The 21536-nt window shown below is 36.7% G+C and overlaps 1 protein-coding gene across 1 annotated transcript; it reads right to left on the bottom strand.

Annotated features, from left to right (window-relative positions):
• Positions 1-9869: 9869 nt before the first annotated feature.
• Positions 9870-18064, bottom strand: LOC121416951 (lymphocyte antigen 6B-like). The gene is made up of 4 exons (XM_041610482.1): positions 17952-18064; positions 14855-14923; positions 12532-12668; positions 9870-10727 (listed from the first exon to the last, which is right to left on the bottom strand). The coding sequence occupies exons 2-4, from the start codon at positions 14895-14897 to the stop codon at positions 10521-10523; spliced, it is 387 nt and encodes a 128-aa protein (XP_041466416.1). The 5' UTR covers positions 14898-14923; positions 17952-18064; the 3' UTR covers positions 9870-10520.
• Positions 18065-21536: the final 3472 nt, after the last annotated feature.

Below are 21536 nucleotides of genomic sequence, written 5' to 3'. Positions count from 1 at the left end.
TGCCCCCTTTTACCCAAGAAGAGCGCTTCTAAAGAATTTGTTCTGTGCCCCTTTCACTTGAGAAGGATCTGTTTTATGGCCACCATGACGAGTGCCCTTTGAAACAAGAAAACAATATTTTCATTTCTATAATATACTTCTGAAGGAAATCCTGTGTGCATTAGGTTTAATAATTCATGTGAGTGGGGTATATAAGCAGGTTCATACAGATGGAGGGGGGGGGGGCTTGAAGGACTCTTGCCCATAGGCAGTGGAAGCGGTGGGATAGGGGGACCTGTCCCCCCTAAATTTGAGGTGGGGGACAGTCCCCCCTCCTAAATTTTTTGTTGAGAATCTTTTTTTTTTTGCTGGAAATTTTTGTGGTCCCTTCTAAGATTTAGGTGGATAAATTCAGGTGGACCCCCCTAAATTTTTTGCCTTCCGCTGCCAATGCTCTTCCCCCCAAAAAAAAAAAAAAATCACGACCAAGGGGAAAAAAAGAAAAAGGAAAGCAAAGGGTGAAATATATCATTTTGAATATTTTGTCGAAATCTATCACAAAATTGGATATTTGTTTTTAAAATGTCCAAATTTTGCTTGCTCGCAACTTTTTAAAAATTTCACATAAAACAGCATTTTCCCTGTGCCCCCCCCCCCCCACTTTCAAGCAACTTCAATCCGCTGCTCCTATTTGTATGTTTATAGCTTCTCTTTTTGCAACCAATTTTAATGAAAATCAATAAGAAATTTCATACGTCATGAATTTGGGTTGTGATAATAATTTTTTTTTTTAATTGGACTTGGAAAAAAAAAACCTTTTCCATCTTCATCACGTGGTTCCTAAGTCTTAAATGTTGAATAGTTGGATTTCTTGAATGAAAACATCTGTTACACCAGTCCTGCAGATTGAAAAAAATAGAGAAAGAAAATCAATTAAATTGTCATGATTTATAAAACAAATGTTTTAAGAAAAGTGAGACTATGCATAGGTATATATGTTTCTTCAACACATACCATTGGAAATCTTACTTCTAATTATAAAGTTGTACTTCTATAAAGCATATCACTTAAACATGTTCTCTGCAGTTTACATACCACTCTCCATTCTAACTACATGTACTCTTCGAAAAAATGACAGAGATTTCTTGTAAATATGAATATATAAATTAACATATGTAAATTATATGAATAGTCAGAATTAAAGTTGATATGTTTTGTTGCACAGAATATTTTGATCTGTAATTAAAAACGACACTAACTATAATCTAGAAACAAAATTGAAATGGGTTTTTCAAAGGCAGGTCTATTTGTTGCCAAAAAAATGTTAACAACCTCCATTATAAAAAATAATCACTCACTCACTCATATAACTGCTGTAGTTTGTATTTCTCTCTGTGGTCCAGGCACTGTTCTATTAGGCCTACTTCACCAATTATTTATCATCATCAATCACCTCCATGGAAATTGTCAAATTGCATCATCCTATTAGACAAAATGTAAAACCAAAAAAAAATTGTAAATCTACAAATATGAAATATGAATATCACACTAAAGAATGAATAAAATGAATTTTATAAAATATAACTCATGAAAAATAAATATTGCTTTGTTTATAAACAAATAGGAAATAAAAAGGCAATTTAATTACTAGTAGATCAAGGACATGTCCTAATTTTATAAATTTGCCCAAAGTACATAACTTTTGACATTGGTTCTACTTTAGACTCGAGAGCCTGTATATTTAAGAAGTGTATGTTCCGTACAGATCCTACCTCTTTGTGGCTCAGGTTATTTTTATTTAATGTAAACATGGTTAACATTCAATGCATGTAATGTATCTGTAATTTTGAATGGGTTAGTTTAACTTTTATACCTGGATGAGAACTTATGATCATCATCTTGAACCATATAGGTAGACCTCTATACTGTTTTTCTTGTCCTTCAAACTCAACCTGTTTTTCTTTTTCTTCAAACTCAACCTGTTTGTGAAAGAAAAGAGAGTACAATAATAAGAAGTGATATTTTTCATGGCCGTATGTATAGGGGAGGGATTTGGGTAAGAGATGAAATGTGAAAACCTTCATCAAAAAAGAATTGCATGACATCCTTCAATTTTATTTTAGAAAATGCACAAAACGGCCATAGGTAATATTGGTTACTTCTGGCCCTCGCTTTCTGAATTTTAGGTTTCTCTAAATATTTTCAAATGTCTGCCCTCCCCCCCAAAAAGAAACATCTGCATCTTTTTATTTCCGAATCTTATTTCATTTGACTTTAACATAATTTCATCTCATGCACTAGGTCTAGATCTATTTGTAAGAAAGTATAGATCTAGTCCAAGACTCAGAGCTGTGCAACAGCATTCGCGTATCTAAATTACTCGTAGGTCTAGATCTAGATAGTAACGATGGACTCTTGATCTATCTAGACCTAGAAAGTAAAGCTTTGGTTCTAAACTGAGATCTAGGCCTATATGGATTTGATGTCTTTTATTCCTGGCTAAAAGTTTAAACTTCATTGCCATTATTGACCAAGATTAGATCTAGTCCTTGGTCCACTGACACTGACAGGCATACTCGTACATGTAAATGGAGTCGTTTAGGCCCAGACCTAGATCTAGGCCTAAATTACAGACCTAGATCATAAGCCCTGGGCCTGGGGTAAGTGTCGCGGGTTGGGAAAGTATAATTTAGATGACTCGATTTGAATTAGGTTGGCCTAGAATTAGAAAGCATCGATGAATAAAAGTGAAGTACCGTAGGCCTAGATCTAAGTCTAAAATAATATTAATAAGAAGCAACAGTAACACTAGGCCTAGATCCTCTGTTAACCAAGTTAGAAATTAGATCTAACGTTAGGCCTATCTAGATCTAGGTCCTAGATCTAGCCTATTGATAATAAGACAAACATGCATGCAGGGCAGCATATATTTCGTATACAGGAATAACCGTCGTTTCTGGGGATTTATTCAACAATTTCTGACATTTTTTTTACTATTCGTGAGTGAGCCAACACAGTTCAGCGGAACAACCAAAATAGAGAGACTGAAGCTTTTGGTCTAGGAGTCTAACTATAGACCCTATTTATAAATAACAATAAGTTAAAATGGGTGGGGGCTAAATGAAGAAGCCTGAAGTTATGCAAAATAAATTTGATATCTGAAACTGAAAGTGAGGATTGACACAATGACAGGCAATATATCTACATCCACACTCCACTTCACAGTTTATTCCTGACTGGGTTTCGATCTACTGAAGATAGATGCAGATCTCCCTCTAGATCTAACGTTACAGTGTACAAAAGAAGCTTCATTCTTCTTGCTTTAATCAATCGTGGGTTGGTCCTTGTTAATTGGAGGTGAACCAAACCGGCCCGAAATTCTCTCGATGCCCAATCGGCTAGGAGCCCGTACAAAATACATGTGGTTAACACAGCGGCATAACCGCAACACTGCAAGCAACATACAGGCTGCACTGGGCGACGATGACAATCTAACTTCAATTTCAAAGACCAAATTCTGCTTTCCTTTAACAGAAAAATGATAGTAAACTCTCTAATTTGGTAGAGAAATAACCTAAGATCACAAAATAAAGTGTGAAATTTGTAAATAGTCCACTGAATTCATGTGGTTATATCAATTTATACGTACTCACCGGAGTGTTCGTAGGTCCATTTTTGTGTGGAAAGAAAAGTTTCAGAATGAATAAATTAGATGACGTGGTGAGGTCAAATGAATAATTACTTCTGTAACACGATACCACTAGTATCGATGACAAAGAATCGGGGAAATCGCGTATTAATGACGCTCTTAGCCAATGACAAGGCCGGAATATGAATATATTTACGCTCATGAATGTCAATGGGGGCTTATTTTTGTCTTCAAATGATCGCGGTAGGCGGAGTCTAATCTCATTTGTTTTGTGCTGAACGCGCGCGCAGCTTTCGGTCTAGTAATATATTATAAGGTCTTTGGCTGTATGTAAACACGTAGTACGTACGTACGACCTAGATACAGTGTATACGGTACTATACTCGATCGATTGCCTGTATTAAACCCTAAAGCTTTTTTTTATTTTATAAGGTGGGTACTATATACCGTATCGTATTAAACGCATGAAAGAGTTCACACTTAAGCGCGCGCAGCTCCGCCGCGCCGACCGATTGTAACGCCACGGCACGTCGCACTCCCGTATCCCACTGCAGGGATAGAGTGGGGGGATACATCCCCCACTTTTCTGAGAGGGTGGGGGGGGGGGGTGGCATGCACAATCACCCCCACCCCTTCAAGATAAAAAACAAATTAATCATTAAATTGTCAACACTACTGTTAATGTGTGGATACATCTTTAAATGCAGTCAAAATGCTTTAAAGTGGCCTAATTTTGCGTTAAAAAATGCAAAATTTCTCGAGCGGTCTCTCCGCTCCCGCGCTTAACCTATATTCTTACAAGATTTTGGCCTTGACAAATCCCTATATTGCAAAGGTTATATATCCACTTCATCATCATAATAATGGGAAACTAATTAAAAGTCAATGATCGCAATTAAAACGAATTAAAAAATCCTTTAAATACTATTCGTGAATATCTGGGGGGGGGGGGGTCATCTGGTACCTTTGGGGAAGCGAAAAATATTTGATCTACCGTATTCTTAAAAAGTATGCGGTGAGTTACTGATGACATTGATCAAATCAATGCCGTTTATGAAACATTCATCTCAGTGGCGTACCTAGGATTTTCCACAGGGGGGCAAAGCCGGTCGAAAAATTTGGCAAGCAAACAAAAAAGTCTACAAGTTCGGGGGGGGGGGGCAAAATAGGTTTTCAAGCTCGTCAAGGGGGGGAGTCATTTGCATGGGTTGTGACTCTCCGTCCGGGGGGAGACTGCCCCCTCTGGCCCCCCCCCCCTAGGTACGCTAGTGATTCATCTACACCATTACATTTATCACTTTATAGGGGACTTTAAATTAATTCACACAACAATGTAACTATTTCATATGGTGGCCTGTGGGGGCTATTATCATTTCACACGGTACAATAATCCGGATAATCATGATCCTATTTTTGTTTTCATTCCAATCTCACGTTTAACTTTTGTGCAAATAAGTTTTCGAGATTCAAGATTGTTTTATTGGTCCATGAATGCTAAGCATACAGATAAATTTCGTTTCCAATGGCTTTAAACACATAACATATACACAAATATGCAAAATAAAATATATCATAAAAATCTAACTCTACATAAACAATACAACTTAGTGATAACTTTCTGGAATATAGGTTGATAACCCTTAGAATTCATTATTCGAAATTCATAAATTATAAGAAAAAAAACTCCCTCGAGTTTATATTACTTTCACAATAATAGAACAATTATAGCGCTGTTACAATATATATACATATATATATATCATGTCGGTTACAATTTGATATACCCTACTGCATTTGACATTTTGGCATCATTATCCTATTATATATATATATATATATATATATAAATATATATATATATAATAATAGGATAATGATGCCAAAATGTCAAATGCAGTAGGGTATATCAAATTGTAACCGACATGATATATATATATATATATATATATATATATATATCATGTCGGTTACAAGTAGGGTATATCAAATTGTAACCGACATGATATATATATATATTATATAAATAGTGTACAATCTATTGTACAATATACCGGATTATATGTACGACAAATATAAAATTATCCCGAGTGCAGGTTTATTTCACCGAGGCCGAAGGCCGAGGTGAAATAGGCTTGCACGAGGGATAATTTTATATTTGGAGTTCATATAGTCCAGTAATATTGTATGATAGAACGTTCACTATTTATTATAGTAAATAGATCCCTCAATCTAAGCCCCCCATCATGGATTTTGCCATCCAAAAATCGAAAGTTATATTGTACATATATGTACAATATAACTTTTTGAAGGGAGGTCACGTGGTACAAATCCAGCCAATCACAGCTCGTATTTTACTACCACTATTTACTATATATATATATATATATATATATCATGTCGGTTACAATTTGATATACCTTTATCATGTCGGTTACAATTTGATATACCCTACTGCATTTGACATTTTGGCATCATTATCCTATTATTACAGGGGCCGCAGAACCTAGGGGCCGGGGGGGGGGGGCTTCAGCCTCTCCCAACTTTTTTCCAAAACCGTGTACAAAAACGTAAAAATAACCATACGATTGTGATTTTTAGCATGGTCAGCCCCCACTTTTGGCTCAGCCCCCCCCCCCCCCCGTGACCGTTCAGGGGCCCCTGTATTATCCCGGCTGTATCCGATCCGCCATGATTATAGGCGTCGAAAGCATTCAAGGAATATCTTCTTACCGGGTACCCGAGTGTAACACACAGTGGGTATTTCATGCATGAATGAAAACACGCCGTGGCTGCGAATCGAACCCACGTCTCTCAGATTAAAAGACGTGAGTCGTAGCCATTAGACCACGACCCCCATTTTGTTTGTTGAAGTGAGGAGTGGGGCATACGCCCAAGGGGTCTACCTCTTAACTTACACGAACACATTTTATTTCCACTATATGACAACTGAAGAGACTGAACGTATACGAACAGAGCAATTAATAAATAATAGATTTATGAAAGAAAACCAGTTAAGAATTTGCAGGGCAACGAGACGAGGACTCTTTTTTTAAAATAAAAGACACATAAAGAAAGAGAGAGGGGGGGGGGGGGGGGGGGAGAGGGAGAGAGAAATATTTTTCTCTCTTAAATGTACTGTATTGCTAAACAATATAGCCTATAAATTATTTGCCAGATTTAAAAAATAAATGAATCATCGATCTATACAAATTTAACAAGAATCATTGGCAATGGCAAAACCTTTATTCAAAAAAAAAAAAAAAATGGGGAAATATTTTTCCGGGGGGGGGGGGGGGTCTGTGAAATGTTAACTAGATTTATCAACAATGATTAATAAGTATAAAATAGATAGATAAATAGATAGATGAATAAATAAGTAAATGAATAATTAAAAAAATGATAAAAAATAAATAGATAAATAAGTAAATGAATAGATAAATAAATAATCATATAAATACATAGATGAACAAAATAAAATGAGTAAATAAATAATTGATTAAACAGATAAAAATGAATACATGAATAAAAATAAATAAATGGGGGAAACGATTTTTTTTTCATAGGGGTTTATTGAGCAGTGTTTGGTGCTTCGCACTCTCCTAGAATGGTTCCATGACATTTAATCCGACGACAATTGCTCCGCTGTGAATTTCACACACTCATGGCCCACGTTCAACCATAAATTTAACCATGTGCCCTATCCAAAACCAAACCCTATGAATTTTTATTAAAACGCTATTGCTACCTTAATCCTTCATCTTATACGAAATAAAGCCCGGAGAATTTGTCGCCGGAAAAACTGTCATGTCACACCAAAGATAATGAAAACACCGCGTAGTGACTCAATGAAAATAATATCACGCAAGTCAGCTAGTGAACGTAAGCCGTTTTATTATTATTTTTTTTTCATCTCGCCTGAGAGCTATATAGACCGGCCAAACGTCAAAAGGGCTCTAGATGAGGATTTGTCGGCAAAATTTGTCAATGCTATTGGTATCCAAGCTAAGAGTCTTGCAAAAATACACAGGAATAGCGTACAGACCGGATGCCAAGCGCAAGTTTGCGTGAAATGTGAAAGGATGTAAAACAAAAAATCACGCATTTCATATTCTAATTTTAACGGAATAAGTTAATACTTTGGATTACCTAGGATATGTGATCCTTTTTATTTGGAGTTTCAAAATTATATGTTTGATAAACATTTAATTCAAATTTGAATATTTATTCACACACATAATGCACAGTGAAACATAAAACCACGATTTCCTAAAAAATAAAAGTTTGTGAAAATTATCAATAGTTTGAAGTTTTTTTTATACAACTTAAATTCTTAGATTTAAATAATAATAATTAAGACTTATATCGCGCCAAATTCACTCTGTAGAGTGCTCAAGGCGCTTTTTAGGAAATTAGAAAAGAAATTAAGAAGAATTGAACAGAAATGTTTTGAGGTAATTTTTGAAAGTTTCAGAATGCGTTTACCCATTGAATGTATATATCACATGTCCCAATGTCACAAATATCAAAAAATAATTTTCAAGTATAAGATGGAAGGTATCATTTTATGTTATACGAAATGGGACAATGTATATTTTACATACGCATTTGCTTAAAGTCGTGCGGAAATACTGAGGAAAGTCTTTGATTCCCTTTTATATACGATCATTTTAGTTTTTAGTTTCAAACTAGAAGTCTGATAAATATACATTTTAAATTGGAATAATACACACACATAATATGGCACTATGAAACATAAAATTGTGATTTTCTACAAAATAACAGTTTCGTGAAAAATATCAATTAAATTAATTGTAAAATGTTTGTGTTCCACATCTCAAATTCGTCCATTTTAACGCGCCAATCGAATTAACACATTACTATTGTTACCATGTCACATTTAGCCCCCCCCAAAAAAAAAATAATTATAAGATGTAAGATATATTATTTTATGTTATCTGAAAGATAACAATACACATTTACCGGATGCGCTTTTTATATAAAAAGCAAACAGCGCATAATGTTATATCTGTAAATATTGCACAGCATTATAAGTGTGATACTCGTCTTGATTTGAGGATCATGTTTACTTTTTTAGAGTTTGATCTATTTCTGAGAATTAAAGGGTGCTGAACGCAAATCTACCTGTGGAGATATTCATAATTTAGGTCTGATGATTAATTTGCTGTTGCCATTATAACATTAATTTAACAAGAATAGGTGCTTATCTATATATATATCCTAAAACATATAAATGTATGAATAAGACGATCGAATTGGCTTTAAAAAATACTCATTCAATGTACATATATACTGCAGTTATTGGATGATCAAAATCTACAAATATGGCGCTCTTTCTATCTTTCTCATAATAATGATCGTAATCACCATTATAATCATCATCATCATCACCACCACCACCCCCATCATCATCATAATCATCAGTATCACCACCATCACCGACTGCATCAATATCAGTTCATGTTCTCTTTTTGGAACACCTATAAGTAATGCAAGTTTTATGGCCAAAAGGACGAAAAAGTTGTCATCACTATCATCATCACCATCATCATCACCATCATCATCACCATCATCATCACCACCTTCATCATCATCATCATCTACATCATCTACATCACCATCATCTACATTATCATCAACTACATCATCATTATCATCATCATTAAATTGAATGACAGTTGAATTATCATCATCACCATGATTATGATCATCATCATTATCGTCACCATCATCATCATCATCATTAAATTGAATTGAAAGTTGAATTATCATCATCACCATGATTATGATCATCATCTTCACCATCATCATCACCACCTTCATCATAATCACCATCTACATCATCACCATCTACATCATCATCATCTACATCATCATCATCTACATTATCATCATCATCACCACCTTCATCATCATCACCACCTTCATCATCATCACCACCTTCATCATCACCATCATCATCACCACCTTCATCAACATCATCATCTACATCATCATCTACATCATCATCATCTACATTATCATCAACTACATCATCATCATCATTAAATTGAATTATCATCATCACCATGATTATGATCATCATCATCATCGTCACCATCATCATCATCATTTAGCACCACCACCTCAACCAACACCGTTATTCACAAAGTGCTCATCTTTATCCATTACTTTTTTTCTTTCTTCAAGAGACTGCAAAAGTAAAAAATTTGTCGTTTTTTAAATGTATTTTATTGCAATAAAAAGCGGAGTGTTAATTCCGTTAAAACAAATGATAGAAAATCGATGAATATTTACAATGAATATAAAACTCATATTCCCATGAAAATACACTGTCCAATAAAAATGGTATAAATTATATACACGACTCGAATATTCGCATTAAGAAATATTATGCCCACAAAATGAAGTGTGTTTTCTAGACCTCTAATCTAAAATAAAGTGTACTCAAATTATTATTTTGCTGTCGATCGTCTTCTATCCAAAAAGCCCCCACCTACATGAGTTTGACCAACAGTGGTTGCAGCTGAGCACATTGTGGCGCTATTTATTCTCTGTGCTTGCCTGGCATTGCAGTGATCAAACTCTGTAATAAGGGAGGTTTCCATCGATCTGAAGTCTCCGCCTTCAGCTCTATTAAATACCAAGGCGGGAATGACACGGAGAAATATAAAGGCCAACATGAAGAGTATGGACTACCATTGTGCATTTGACTTCAAGGGCGAGAAGAGCGGCCATCATGGCAATGATGCTCATTTGAACGTTGGTGGCGTTGTTGCAGTAATCTGTATCTGAAGTGTTTGGACTGACTCTGTGCATTTAAACTTTTATGTTAAAAACTACACCCCCCCCCCCATAATCTGATGTCATCCCCTCATCGTGAAATTCCAAGGGCAAGGAGAAGAGCGGCCATCATGGCAATGATGCTCATTTGAACGTTGGTGGCGCTGTTGCAGTAATCTGTACTGCAGCAGTTTGTGCACGTCCTGATCCCAAAGAGCGAGATACACCCACCGGTACAGCTAGCTACACAGGCTCGGGCCTGGGCGGTCACTGCGCTGTTGACAGTTACGGTGGTTTTCTGCAGATTTGAAATTGGATATAAAACATTTACAAATATTAGTGCTATACTGACCGTCAATATGACGTGGCGGTAAAGAGGTCTAACTCCAAGATAGACCATTTTACCATCCGACAGCGATGATTAAAATTCTCAATTAAGAAGGTTGAAATGTTTATGTACTAGTAATAGATAGCTCGTTTTACCTCCAAAAGATATTACTGACAATAACTCAAAGACAGACCACTTTACCATCAAATCTGAAGGAAAAATACAGAAAAAGTACCAAGATAGCGGAAATGATCTGTAAACCAAGACATGATTGGATCTTCTCGATAGCACCATTGGAAAGAGCGCCCTCACATTACAAGGAAAGTGAATTTACTTAAAAAGTCAAATTTTCGAGTTGTAGATCATTTTCGTAAGTTTATTTTCTATGTATTGGGTGTACTGCACGAGTACAAGGGCTCCCGGACCGTAGACGCTTCGACCTAAACCTAATGTGTTCGTATCCCATAGCCCAAGATATATAAATTATAAATAATCCTGACAAAAAAATAAGATCACAGCATAGCGTAGCAAAGTGTGACGTCATCAATTTCCCATCTTGCATGTGAGTGATTTTATAACTCCATATTATTTTGGTTGATCATAGTATACCTCCTCAACCCAAACTTGATGGGAACAGGCCGATATGGGCGCTGTATAGGTATGACTTCATGAATATAATTAGCCCCAATGAAATCAATCATTGGCCTAGCCGGTTGTATTAGGAACGAGACCAATAATGCTCTCACTTCAATGTGGCTAATTATGAATTCATGAGATCACAATCATCTAACGCCGCCCATGGACAGATGTCCAAAAAATGTTGGTGGTGTGTTTTTCACCGTGTCCTGCCGAGGCATTGTATGACATACGCTGATATGCATTTTTTGAAAAGAGTGAATTGTGACGTCATTACTTCGGTACTCTACAATAACCGGTGACATGACAATTGCTCCGGAGTCCCGTTGCAGAAAGAGTTGCAATCAATCGCAACTCTAAAAATCGTGCGCAACCTGATTTTCAACCAATCAACAGCGCGCATTTGGGACTTGCGCTTGATTTTTTGACTTGCGTTTAAACGCAACTCTTTCTGCAACGGGCCCCAGGACTCACTTCGTCTTAAATATAGGGTTGTTGCCCGGGGGCCACTTATATTGACGAGTGGATACCATGCGCGACCAAAAAAAGAAAACACGTAAAACACGTAAAAGGGTGTCTTGTTTTGATAGGGCATGTTACGTACGTAACGTGCTTAGTGCCAATTTGTGGGGATGATAAAACAAAATTAAAATGTTTTATAAAGGATGTCATTTTTGCAGCAGCACTACGAGTTTAGAGTCCGATTGGCGCGAGATGTGGAAGGAGGGGTCGTAATAAACCAAATAATGTGTAAAGGTAAAACCGACGACCGAAGGACCCGTCACATAGGCCTATTAAACAATAAAATATGGCTGCATTGTTTAGGGGTTCATTGCCAAGAGTATCGTTTTGTTTCCAATACCTGTTGAGGGTAGGGTTTTACACAACAATAATTGTTAAGGGGTGCATTTTCAGTATATGCAAAATACATGTTTAGGGTGTTTTTCGAGACCCCATGGTCGCACATGGTATCCACTTGTGAATCTAAGTGCTCCCCTGGGGTTGTTGTAAGGGGTTGGAATAGGGTGTTATGTGAGGCTTAAATTTATGTGGAATTTACAGCCGAGCAATTGAAGCCGGAGCCAATGTCATGGAACAACAACCAAAAAAAAAAAAATAAAAAAAATCATACACGTACCGAGCATTGTCCGGAGCAAGTAGCCGTTGTAACATCACTGCTAGAGTTCAACGTAGAGGTATCAAATGTATCTAAACAGTCAGCTCCACCTCCGGTAACGTAACCACAAGAGTAGCAATCCAGTGCGTACAGGGGAGCTGCGAAATAGAAACAAAATGAAAATGAAAATCCATAATTAAAGAGTTCGAAATGAAAACTGAAAGAGAAATACTCCGAACATTATTTTTGCCCAACAGCCTCTGCAGTGCATGTGCAGTGCCAGATGTATCTGTCCCTTAAATATTGTTGACCGCAAAACAGGGCAACAGCCACTCCCATATGCGTCTTTTGGTCTGACGCGGTCGGTGTTTGGACCCCCCGGCCCCGGCGACATCCCGGTTGTGAGACGGACGCTCTACCAACTGAGCCAACACACCGGTGAATGGAGAACAGGGCAAAATTATGTTTCATCTAAACTTAAGCTGATTGACCTTTAACCACTTCATAGTCAGTGGCAGATGTACGGGAGGGAAGGGGGGGAGTAGGGTGTACCCCCCACACGGCAGCACCTTACTGTGCTTTTCACATATCTCGGGACTAAAAAAAAACCTTCCCTTTTGTTTGTCAAATTTACACTGGCACCCCTACAACAAAAATTGTTCCCAGGGCAGTGGTCAATCCCCATCCTCTAGAAAAAAAGGCTAAGTCCGCCCCTGATAGTTATATTGCAGGAGGAAATATATGGAATAGTTTAGATTCGGAACTCCAGAATGCAACTCAATCGATACTTTTAAAATAAAATATAAGAAAACGCACTTCTTGTAATGCACTCTCCGCTCTCCTCTATGCCGGTTTATGTTTCAACTTTCAATATTCATCACCCAGTGCAAATGTATCCTATGTTATATTTATATATTTGTTAATGCCTGTGTCACTCATTTTTTTTTACTATTTACTATGCCTGAATTTAAGTTGTTTACCGCATCTTTTCTGTACATTGTTAGATATTTACTATGTCTACAGGACCATGTTGAAAAACAGTGTATTTATTATCTGAACATGCTTATCCTGTATAAAGATCTTTATATAAATAAATAGATAATAATAAATAAAATATTTCCACAATAAACTCTACTATTTCAGGTTGACTTAAAGAACAAGTCCACCCCCCAACAAAAAATAATTTGAATAAAAAGAGAAAAATTCATCAAGCATAACACTGAAAATTTCATCAAAATCGGATGTAAAATAAGAAAGTTACGGCATTTGAAAGTTTCGCTTATTTTCACAAAACATGCACATAGGTTGGTATGCAAATGAGGAACTGATGACATCATTCACTCACCATTTCTTTTGTATTATATCATATTAAATATTTTTATTTTCTCGTCATTGTCATGTGAAATGAAGTTCCATTCCTCCCTGAACACGTGGAATTCCATTATTTTAACATTTTGTGCTTCAGGCAAGGAGGTCTTAATCGTCAAATTCGTAATAATTAAAATATTGTATAATTGAAACAATTAAAACAAAAGAAATAGTGATTGAGTGACATCATCGACTCTCTCATTTGGAGAGGCTCTCATTTTGGTGATTTAAAATTTGACAGGCATAAAAAAAAGATAAAAAAGTGTTTATCACCCCAAATATAAGGTCATTTCGACGAAAAAAACTTATACAAGCAAAAAAAAGTAAGTAGATAAAAATAAATAAAGGTTTTCACCCCAAATTAGATTAAGGTCATCTCGTCCCAAAATAATATTTTATTTCAATTTTTTAATTATGTATTTCTTATCATCATAAAAGACCAAAAATAGTAGGGGGGGAATTTGATATTGTGTCCCCCCTACTATTTTGAGTAGGGAGGGCACGTCCCTCTGTTCCCTTGGGATTTCCCTCCATGCGCACAGAGAACATGTACCCCGACAAAATGGAAATCTTTTGAAATTGGGATAACTTTGTCACTCCTTGTCCGAATTTGAAAACACTGTTGTTTCCATTTGTTTGGTTGATTTTAACTTCATTTCTCTGAATCAATAAACAGTCGGTTGTACCACTTTTATTCTAGAAACCCTTCAACGTTCAAATAACATCGAAGAACGCTATAATCATTTTTTAAAATCACGTTCAGAACTATTTTTGTTGTTTTAGTGTATGCCATTTTGATTTATGTATTCATCCTTTGTAAATATTGTACATATTGATTTTTATCTCAGGGCCCTCAAGGACAGCAGTTTGTTAACTGATGAGGCCACCCTGATTAAATAAAACTGAAAATAAATAAATAAATATTTACAATCTCATGAGAATTATATCGAACTTTAAATTTGTTTTTTGCACTTACCTACACAGGCTGCAAGAACGAACAAAGTGATAAAGGTCTTCATGGTAGTGATGAGTTTAGTTGTTCTACCTGCAGAGAAATAGAAAAAGAAAATATTTTTTAAAGGCCAAGTCCACCTCAGAAAAATGTTGATTTGAATCAACAGAAAAAATTCAGACAATCACAATGCTGAAAATTTCATCAAAATCGGATGTAAAATAAGAAAGCCAGTTACTTCCAAATGAGAGAGTCGATGATGTCACTCACTCGCTATTTATTTTGTTTTTATTGTTTGAATTATACAATATTTCAATTGTTTCGAATTTGACGATTAGGACCTCCTTGTCTGAAGCACAAAATGTTGAAATAATGGAAATCCACGTGTTCAGGGAGGAGATATGCGAATATAACTGCTCTGTGAAATGAAGCGAAATTTATAGAAATGCCATAACATTCTTATTTTATATCCGATTTTGATGAAATTTTCAGCCCAAAGTTTGTTGGATTTTTCTCTTTTTATTCAAATCAAGTTTTGGTTGGGGTGGTCCTTTAAACAGTTGTCGAAGGTACGAACCTTTTCTTTCCTAGCATTCTTATCCTTTTCCTTTGCTTCTCTTCTTCCCGATTCTCGAAACTTTTTGTAGCTCGCTCACAACTTTTGTTGAATTTTGCGCGATAAGAAATAGGCCTACCTGCATGACCTGGCCTCCTCAAAATTTTGTGATCATTACGCCACTTATAATTAGGAGAAAAAGAAGAAAGCTTGCAGTTTTTTGCCATTTTGAATAAAATTGCATATTAATGAAGTAATTCTAGACCCCCAACAATTCCACAAAGCCATACACAATGGAATCATTATGAGAAATAGTGAATATTAATCTGAATAAATTCGAATTTGCATAGAAGTGTGATGAAACAAATCAGTGGTGGAATGGGCCAAAGATTTTGAAGGGGCTAGATGTGGCGTATAGGGTAAAATTTGGAACAAAAAATTGTAAGTGACCAAAATATTTTTACCTTACAAAAAATCCAATTATGGCATAATATTCATAAAATATATATTTCACCACTATCTCTTTCCTTTTTTTTTTGGTCTCGTCGTGATTCACACAGAAACACAAATAACTGGTACAAGATACCGCTCAGCTTTGCCTTTCGTGAAAAGCTCCACAGGTTGTCTCGAAAAGGTGCGTTATTTTGACTCCCCTCCCTTAACCCATACCCTTTCGAGAAAAGCTCCCCCGTTTTCTCGAAAGGGTGCGACCATCCCCGCTCCGCGAACGTAGACGATGGTAACAAGCATGGGCGGAAATCCCAGGGGGGGGGGGGGGGGTGGGGGCAGGGGGTCGTGCCCCCTACTCAAAATAGTAGGGTGGGGGACACAATATCGAATCTCCCCCTACTATTTTTGGTATTTTATGATGGCATTTTAAACCATTCTAAATCGAAATAAAACATGTATTTTAGGACGAGATGACCTTACTTTGGGGATGATAACTTTTTTTGCTTGTCACATTTTCCAGCCCCTTGTCCCCCATACCTTTTTGGAGAGATTTCCGCCCCAGGTAACAAGCCGTGTAGAAGTTTAACATATTAGCACCCATGATGAAACCACGCGGGTTGAGAGCAAACCACTGATCTATGCAATTCTGAATAGCCAATCAGCGCGCGACCGCCCATCCAGATAATCTTCAGATCATTGCGCAAAATATAACAAGGAAGCCGGCCTAGCATAAATGACTTAAAACGACTCGGGGTAGAAGAATCTAATATCCATTGCACCCTTATGTTTACTTAATAAATCATGCCTACAACATAAATAACGATCAGCAATCCCGTGCATGACACGGTATTGACAGTTAACACATTGATAACATTGTGTTTTTGTAACTGCGGCATCGGCGTATGCAGGGAAGGGGGTCTAGGTGTCCGACCCCCTTTCAATTTTGATCAAACATCCCCCCTACACTGTCAAAAAACCCTGATTTTACAGATAAAAATAGAAAATTTTGCAGAATCATTGTGTAAAATTCATAAAACAGGAATTTTTCTCCAATTTAACAGAACAGGTCTGTTTAAAAAGGGGAAAAGGCTGTTTTATTTAAGGAAATTTGTAAGATTCCATACACAAAGTACCAATTTCCTGTAAGATTACGCAATCTGGTAAGATTACAGTTGTTCTCGAGACTCTGCTGCAAGAACTTCCTTTTATTTCAAGGATGAATTTTCTAACAGTGTACCCTTAAGTTTTTCTGAAGATTTTTGTTATTTATTTATTTTTCTTTACTTTTGATTATTTGTTGGGAGTAGGGAACGATCTAAAATTTGTGGTGAAGACCCCCCCTTTAAAAAATCCTGCTATGCACGCTTCTTGATTGTGATGTCAGTCAAGTACGACTATACTCTACTAACAGAAGAAGAAGAAGAAGAAGAAGGAGGAGGAGGAGGAGAAAGAAAGAGGAGGAGAAGAGGAGAAAGAAAAAGAAGAAGGAGAAGGAGAGGGAGAAAAAGACAAAGAAGAAGAAGAAAAAAAAAACGAGAAGAATAAAATAAAGGAGAAGAAGGAGGAGAAGAAGGAGAATAATAATAATAATAAAAAGAAGATGAAGAAGAGAAGAAGACGAAGAAGAAGAAAAAGAAGAAGAAAAGAAGCAAAGGAAAAGGAGAATAATAAATAAAGAAGAATGACTGGCAAAAAATAAAATAAAATCCCGAGTTTTTGAATGTGTTAAATGTCGATTGTATAATCTTTGATTTCCAGAATCTTTTAAAAGCAAACGTTTTAGGCAACAGACTCCATGTCATTAGTTTTTATAGGAAAGATTTATAAAGACACTGTTTTTCAGAGTCTTCCGCCAACCGGCCATCGTTGTAAAGAAAAAAAAAAAAAAACATGTAGCGTGGATCGTTGTCATGGGGATTTCTTATGTGTATACGGTATACATGTCCTACCCCCCCAAAAAAAAAAAAAAAAAAAGAACGACCGAGAAACGCTAAATAAACATTAATAAATTACTAATGAAATATTTAGAAGACGAGTTCGAACTAAAACTCCTCATTTAAACTAAAAAGATACAAAGTTAACAAAATAAAAACTCGAAAAGTTTCCGAATCTTACCTTCTATAAGCACGCTGAAGTTTGGTGAACGAATGTCTATGCTTGATGAATGTCTCGATTCAGAATGATTTCGTAAGCGTTAACGCCCGGTTCTACCTTCCTCGTGAATGGATTAAAAAATAGAACAATGTCATATTAAAGAAATCACCTCATTGTCATCGCGCTTAGCGCATCCATCCATTTAGAACACTTTAGATTGAACATGCCTGGGTAGTTTTTTACCCCCAGAGCAGCGCGCTGATTGGTCAGTTACTTACTTAAATATCGATGTTGAAATGAATGAACGGCGCTTAGCAACGTATCAAAACTACCCCAACGATGCAAACACTAGGAAATAAAAACTCAGGTTTGTCTTGCTGAATTTGTTGTCATGAAGGTGGCCAGCGTTAGCTAACTTTATAGTAACAAAGTATTGACAAAATTGACTTCTCATTTCGTGAATGATGGCATTTTTGATAGATTCATCAAACTCGAGCGCGAGTTCGTGCTGCATTATGGTAGAAATATACATCTAAAACCATTATTGATACGAAGTACATTACATGCATCTATATCGAAATATTAAATGTTCCAGCTTGAAATTTGCAATTATGACATGCAAACAAAGTGAAGTCTTAGAAAGAAATGTCGATGATTGTTTACATTGCGTAAACATCGCATATTCGAAAACAAAATGAGAAGCCAATTTTTGCAGATGTGAATACACCTAGAAAAAAATCATGTAAAATTATTCATTTGTAATATCCTGAAGATCTTTCCGCATGTTAATAGAAGGCACATTGCATCAGAACAGAGACATAATCCGAAATCATGCAAAAATAACATTTCAACAACTAATGTTTGCAGCTAAAGAAAATAATAATAAAAAAATAATAGTTATTGATATACTTTCCATATGTCAGTATCGTATGCATAATTTTTTCTAGATATATATATATTATTCTACTCCATTCAGATTTACTTCTATTTGTTATACTATGTTTTAGCTTCGGTTATTTTGCTAAAGCAATATGGGCTCTTCAAAGTATAACATATTAGAACAAAACCTTAATGTAGACAGAAAAATATGTATCACCAGCAGGAGACATCATAAAAATGACATGAAGTAACGAATATATACGAAAATTGTTTGAATTATACGATATTTCCCAATTTTTACAATAACACGACCCACAAAATGATAAAGCCGTGTTGATTCCACAAATTCAGGGATGAATAATCTTTGTTTCACATGACAAAACAGACGAAAAAAAACACATTTCATTTAATGAAACATGAACAAATAAAAAGAGAGTTGGGGACGTCGTCAGCAGTCCCTTCGCTTACGTACCAATCAGAATGTCCATGGAGTGGCGTAACTACGGGGAGCATGGGGGGGCACCAAAAATTGTGACGGTGCCCCCGAATGCCTCGACCCACAGTACGCCACTGTGTTCATGTAACTGTTTTGTAAAAATAAGCGAAACTTTGAAATGCCATAACTATATTTTGCATCTTATTTTGATGAAATTATCGGGCTTACGCTTTTTGGATTTGTTCTACTTTAATTCATCTCAACGTTTTTTTTTTCTGCCAGGGTGTACTTGTCCTATGATTATTTTTCATCCAGCTTCTAAAATCATTGATGGTGCCTACAGGCCGTTTGGTCCAGTGAGCATTGGACTCATAATCGCAAGGTTGTGAGTTCGAATCCCTACTCTGCCATTGTCTCCACTTTGATAAAAGGCCCGAGAGTAATATCTGTCGTCTAGAACGTCAGCCACTACAACCATAACGTAATTGGATATATACCAGCTTGACGTTTTACCAGCAAAACGGTATCGAGTTCCTGCGGATATTACCATAAACAGAACAACAGAAAAAATGGTCTAATCAGGGGCAGATCCAGGATTTTCCAAAGGGGGGGCACGTTTTCCGGAGGAAAAATTTGACAAGCAAAAAAAAAAATCTTCACTTTCAAGGGGGGGGGGGGGGGTGCGAACTTCTGTTTTTTAACGGCATTTTTACATTTCAAATTTTAATTGTGCCTCTCAAGGGGGGGGGGTGGGGCACGGGCCCTCTGTGCTACCCCCCCCCCCTGGATCCGCCAATGCGTAAAACCATTTCACCCTTCTTCGCCACGAAAACCTTCGTCAGAAGTTACAACTTTTATTTATTCCATAAATAAACCTTCTAGTGACTCGCTACTGGTATACCAATGCATGTAACTCTTGCTATGTTTGGTCTTAGAGGTGAAAAGCCTCTCGGATTACGTTATTCAAACAATTTGTGATGAGATAACAACAACTTCAGCCTCCTTAGCGTGCGAAAGCTAGCATATCGATCGATTCCTTGAGGACATTGCGATGTTTGAACAAGTACTATTTATAGCGTTTTGATGTGTAAAAAAGCCGAACGATGTTTGGTCGACCAAATTAGTAAGTTGGCTCAATATCAACATGGTAGACTAATACCCAATCTTAACAGCCACTTTTCAGACTGCCCTACCCCGATAAAAGCAGGGCAAAATAAATCCCCCTTCCTGTTAAGACCCTGCTAGACGGGGAGAAAAGCAGGACTGTGTCGGGAAGGATTTTTTCCAAATTTCGGCATGCCCAGACCAGGGTGGAAGCGAGGTAGAAGAACAACTCTACCCTGCTAACGCCCGGACGCATGTTCTTTCAACACGCGATCAGGGTGCATTCTGGCCGAAAAGCTCTCCCATTCCTTTCTCCTTTTCTCTCTCTATTCCTTTTTCTCCCCCTCTTCATTTCCCTTTTCTTTTTCTCTCTTATTTCTTCTTTCCTCTCTATTTTCTTCCTTTTCTCTCCTCTCTCATTTCTCTTTATCTTTTTACCCATCTTTTTTCTTCTTTCCCTTCTCTCCCCCTTTTTTATCTTTCCTTTTTTTTAAATTTCATATCTCCCTCTCCCTTAGTTCCCTTTTCTTTCTCATTTCCTCTTCCCATCCTTATCGTTTTTCTTCCCGTTTTCCCACCTTCTTTTCCTCTCTTTTCTTCCCTTCATTTTCATTCCCCTTTCTATTCTCTTCTCCTTTTCTTTCCTTTTGTTTCGTCCTCTCTTCTTTCTCTCTCTCTCCCTCCCTCCCTGTCTTTCTCTCTCTCTCTCTCCCTCCCTGTCTTTTCTCTCCCTCTCATTTGCCATTTCTTCTATCTCTCCCATTATCTTCTCCCTTTCTCACTCTTTCTTATCTTCCTTTCTTTTCCCTCTCCCTTTCATATCTTTGTTCCAATTTTCTTTTTTTCCCTTCCTTTTCTTTTCCATCTTCCAGTCCTTCCTTATCTTTTTCTACATTACCCTTTCCTTTCCCCTCTCCTCTTCCTTTCTTTTCTTTCTTTCATTTTTTTTCTTTTTTCCCCTTTCCTTTCCCCTGCCCCTTCTTTTCTTTTCCTTATTTTTTTTCTTTTTTCCCTCTTTCCTTCCCCCTCTCCTCTTCTTTCTTTTACCTTTCCCCTTTTCCTTCCTTTAGGTCTCCTTCTGTTTCTCTGTTTTTGGAGGGTGGGGGGGGGGGCATTCATTACCATGGAAACTTTACCAGGGTAGGATTTTAAGTGAGTTTTTTTTAAGGCGGAGCAAGGAGGCTACC

This window comes from Lytechinus variegatus, chromosome 6, assembly GCF_018143015.1.
Source record: "Lytechinus variegatus isolate NC3 chromosome 6, Lvar_3.0, whole genome shotgun sequence".
Taxonomy (NCBI): domain Eukaryota; kingdom Metazoa; phylum Echinodermata; class Echinoidea; order Temnopleuroida; family Toxopneustidae; genus Lytechinus; species Lytechinus variegatus.
Note: the sequence above shows the minus strand (reverse complement) of the source record. Positions and strands in the feature narration are given on the sequence as shown.